This window comes from Bidens hawaiensis, unplaced genomic scaffold (genome assembly GCF_021521415.1).
Source record: "Bidens hawaiensis isolate Kalapana, Puna unplaced genomic scaffold, B.hawaiensis_p1.1 tig00023813_1, whole genome shotgun sequence".
NCBI lineage: Eukaryota > Viridiplantae > Streptophyta > Magnoliopsida > Asterales > Asteraceae > Bidens > Bidens hawaiensis.
In genome coordinates, this window is record NW_027493743.1 from 89,365 (window position 1) to 93,574 (window position 4,210).

The window sequence follows — 4,210 nt, forward strand, 5'->3', positions numbered from 1 at the left end:
CCCTTCTCAGTGACGAGCTTACGGTGTTTGTTTTGCAGGTCTCCTGAAGAACAGCCTTCTCAGCTAGACCTCATCCGTGGGGAACATTACTTAACCCCCAGATTATCTATAATCTGTACCGGGTCACTTAGTGTTTCTTCAATTAGTCTGTGTTTTCATATGTTGATAGATTTCAGCAATCTGCTTCAAGAGTTTGAATCATAGTTTTACGGGTTTGATGGCATGCAGTGGGCTGCACGAGTAGAATGTGTGACATGTGTAGGAAACTCACAAAGAGGGCTAGGCAAAATGAAGACCAAGGCTACCATCTAGTTTAAATCTCAAAGAAGCTATTTGTGGTGTTGAAAAAAGATATCGAAGTAACTTATCTAGAGAGCTATGGACCTTGCAGCGATTTGGATCATACCTATGCTTCCAAATGCACATGCGGCGTTAAAAGTCAAGTCTGTTTATGCCTCTATATTTATATGACTTTTATTCCTTATATTTGTAGAATTTAACTTTTTTGTAAATTTGTTTAATATATGAATTTAAAAAAAGTTTGAATAGTGTTCTGAATCTGTGTTTTGTTTGTTTCGCTTTTGTATTTGCACTCATTCATTTTGTTGTGAAACATAAATTGAACATTCGATACTAAATTTTCAGTCCCTAAAAGTAACATATTAACGCTGATAACATGCCATTGAAGAATAATTTTCAGTTTCTAAACCATCTTATTAGAAACTGAACTACCGCATATTAAAGACTAAAATGACATCGTATCATAGACTAATTACCAGTCTTTAAAACATTTTATTTGAGACTAAACTGGCATGAAATCACAAATATATTGAAACGTATTAGAGACTAAATAGACGGTTTAAAGGACTGATTTTAGTTCCTAAAAAATTGCGTTGGGGACTGAACTTTCATAGTAACAGAGAGTGATTTTTAGTCATGGAAGAAATGTATTGGAGACTGAAAGGACGTGGTACCGAGCAACAATTTGAGGACTGAATTTATGTGTATTTGACCCTGAACGTTAGTCCCTTTTGATGCCATGCAATGTGGACTGATTTCCAATTCCTAAAACTAGTATCTAGGACTAGGAATAGAGGACTGACTAGGGACTGGTGAAATCAGTCCCTGAAAACAACTAAGGATGATTTGGTTGTTTCAGAAACTGATTTTTCAGTCTCGAATACCAGTCTTTTTTGTAGTGAGTGAAATACTTTCTCAAACATGTGACAGTTAAAAAGCTTACATTTTAAACACTGCCTCAAATATCATGTCACTGCCATATACTAATAAGGCTGAGGGGTGTGGGGCTTCAGCGGGGGCGCTAGAGCCCCTCCGCTCGCGCCCCCAGGCGCTAGCACCACACCCCCGGGGCGCGAGAGGGGCGCGAGAGGGGCGCGAGCACGGAATTCAAAGCAGGCGCAAGCCCCTTAGCGGGACGAATATGGCGTGAAGATGCATGGGAAAACGTGAAAGAGCCGTTGGACATTTTAATTGAGCCGTTGGGCTCTTAATTTAATAAAAAAAAAAAAATTTTTACTTCCTATATATAACCCATTTCATATAAAACAATCACCACAACTTCAAAAAAAAACCCAAAATCAACCCATCTTCCCAATTTTTTGTTTGTTTAATTTTTAGTATGTTTTTTTTTGTAATTTGAATTTTAAAAAAAATGTGTGTTTTTTTAAATAATTTATGAGTTTTTTTAATAATACGTTTTTTTAATACATTTATAAAAAAATAAAAAAAAAATCCGCTGGAGCCCCTGCTGGAGCCCCTCCACACCAGGGTCAGGGGCTCCAACACCCCCCTTATCCAGTTTCTCTCTCTGCCACACGTCACAATATTATTGGCTGGAGCCCCCACTCGCGCCCCCGTTAGAGCCCCCCACACCCCTCAGCCTAACAAAACTTTTAACTAGCCCAGCCCTTGGCAGCCTAGGGGTGTTAAAGAACGTTTAAATTCATAGGTCAGTTGCAACTTGCAAGGCATGAGATTTTAGGACTGATTTAGTATGTTACTAAGTGCAGGTTAAATGAAATCAACAGCTTCTTTTGACAATAAATAGTAAATCAGAATTCTCTTCATCTATGAAGATTGAACTTGTACATCATGAATAATTACACGTACATATATAACAATGTTTCCTCTATATCTATCTACCTAATAACACCATGTTGATCAGTTGGGACCCCAACAGCTCAAGTACATAACTTTTCTTAAAGACTCCTCAGATTCTTCTATGCCTCTGGTTGTAGCCATGGCTGCCTGAGAAGACAGCTTCTTAGTTTGAGAGATTGACCGGAGATTGGCCTTGGTGTGGTGGTGGATGGTCCTGATGGTGTAGTTCCACCGTGCAAAGCCTTGATCTTTAAGTGCCTCCACCAGTCCCACGGTTCCGGCCACCATCCAAGCTCTGCTTGCTGAACTCATGTTATCTTCAAACTTGTGTTTTAAGTGGGTTATTATTTGATACAAAAGTGTTGTGAGTGATTGATGAATAATAAAGAAGACTGGAGGTGGGTATAAATAGATAGAATCTAACTGAACAATAAAGAACACTAGGTTTAAGGAAACAAAAGATAAGTTGGTTGTGGCTCAATGGTAGAGCACTTACTTTACAAGTGAGAGGCAGGGGATCAAACCTCACTATCATCAACTTATATGGGAGATATGAGGGATGACCCTGGCTTGCCAGAGTTCGAGTCCTGATCTCACCCGGTTTTACCGGCTCCTCGCTGTCGTGCCGTTTGGCGGGCGTGGGGGTCGGGTTTTATCCGGTGAATCCCTAAACAGGTGGACCGCTAGGGGCTCCGTCCGTCCGGACTAATGGCCGGCACGGGCTCCATTTAGCCAATGGAGGCCACGTACGGGATACCCGGCGTTACTTAGTTGACCGTTAAAAAAACAACAAAAAACAAACAAAACAGTGGGAAAGTGCCTATGGTTTTGAGGTAGTTAAATTCTCAATAATGCCCTTGGACAACATGACAAGAATCACTATATGACAAAAAGAAATGGAGTAAATTGTAGTATTATAATAGGCTTTTGTTTCTTAAAATTAAGACAATAGTTATTCACACACCCTTTTTTTTATATTTATACACCCTTTAGCACATATTTTATCTATTATATACACCCTCTATACCCTCTCTAAAAAGAGAGAGAGTGTATGAATAACACAACCCAAAATTAAATTAGAAATTATTTATGAATCCCGTTTGGTGTCTATTGTTTACTTGCTCACCTTAGTCATTTGTCAAAAAGTAAATTAAAAATTTTTATTTATGCTTTGTTTATGAAGAGGTAGGTCCCCGTAAAGACCAGTTGGACCCGCAAGACACACCTTGAAGAGGTACGTCTGCGCAAAGACCAACTTGATCCGCAGGACCCACCATGCTCAGAGATGAAGACCTTACACGCAGTAAGCCAGCTGTTCCCGCAGGAAAGCCTCCCTTGGTACAGTACCCTGCCTGTTCCCGCAGCTGTGGGTACAAGCCAAGAAGGAAGGCTACCCGCACTAATAGTAAGGCTACACGCATAAGGCACTAACTCTTATACTTCAGCAATGTCACCTGAAGGAATGAGCAGGGCGGGAATATTCCCGCCTAAAAGAGCCAGTCCGTACGCTTCTAGAAGATCTTTTGTACTATACCTACCAAGGTATGGACAAATAAACAAGATCTGACAAAAGCAGCCCATGAACCAATCACAGGGTGACAGCTCACCGACAATAGTACGAGGAGGAGCACGCTCCAGTACAAAATATCACTATCAGCCGCTGCCTACCCACCAACTCCCATTGTGGCACGAACGTAGCCCGTGGTTGGTGGAAAAGGAATATTATATACAGCTGGCCGTACCTGCTTGGAAACCTACCTTCGGCTATAAATACTCCAACACCTTGGAACGGTATGATTATCTTATCTTCTCTCTAGCTATTTCTCTCAATATACACTTATATTCAGAGCAATCTAGTCTGATTCTCACGCCGGAGGGTGGTCACAAGGAGGAACCCCTCCTTCTCAGTGACGAACTTACGGTGTCTGTTTTGCAGGTCGAGAAGAATAACCATCTTTGCTGGACCTAACCCTCGTGGGAAACATCTACTTAACCCCCAGATTATCCTTAATCTGCCAGGGTCTTTTAGTGTTTCTTCATTGGCGCCATCCGTGCATTAAGCTAGAACTAATTCTTTTTCTCAGTTTTT

The 4,210-nt window shown here is 40.9% G+C and overlaps 1 protein-coding gene across 1 annotated transcript; it reads right to left on the bottom strand.

Moving 5' to 3' along the window:
• Positions 1–2,127: 2,127 nt before the first annotated feature.
• LOC143568132 (uncharacterized) lies at positions 2,128–2,484 on the bottom strand. The gene has a single exon (XM_077054363.1). The coding sequence runs from the start codon at positions 2,431–2,433 to the stop codon at positions 2,182–2,184; it is 252 nt and encodes an 83-aa protein (XP_076910478.1). The 5' UTR covers positions 2,434–2,484; the 3' UTR covers positions 2,128–2,181.
• Between the last annotated feature and the right edge of the window lie 1,726 nt (positions 2,485–4,210).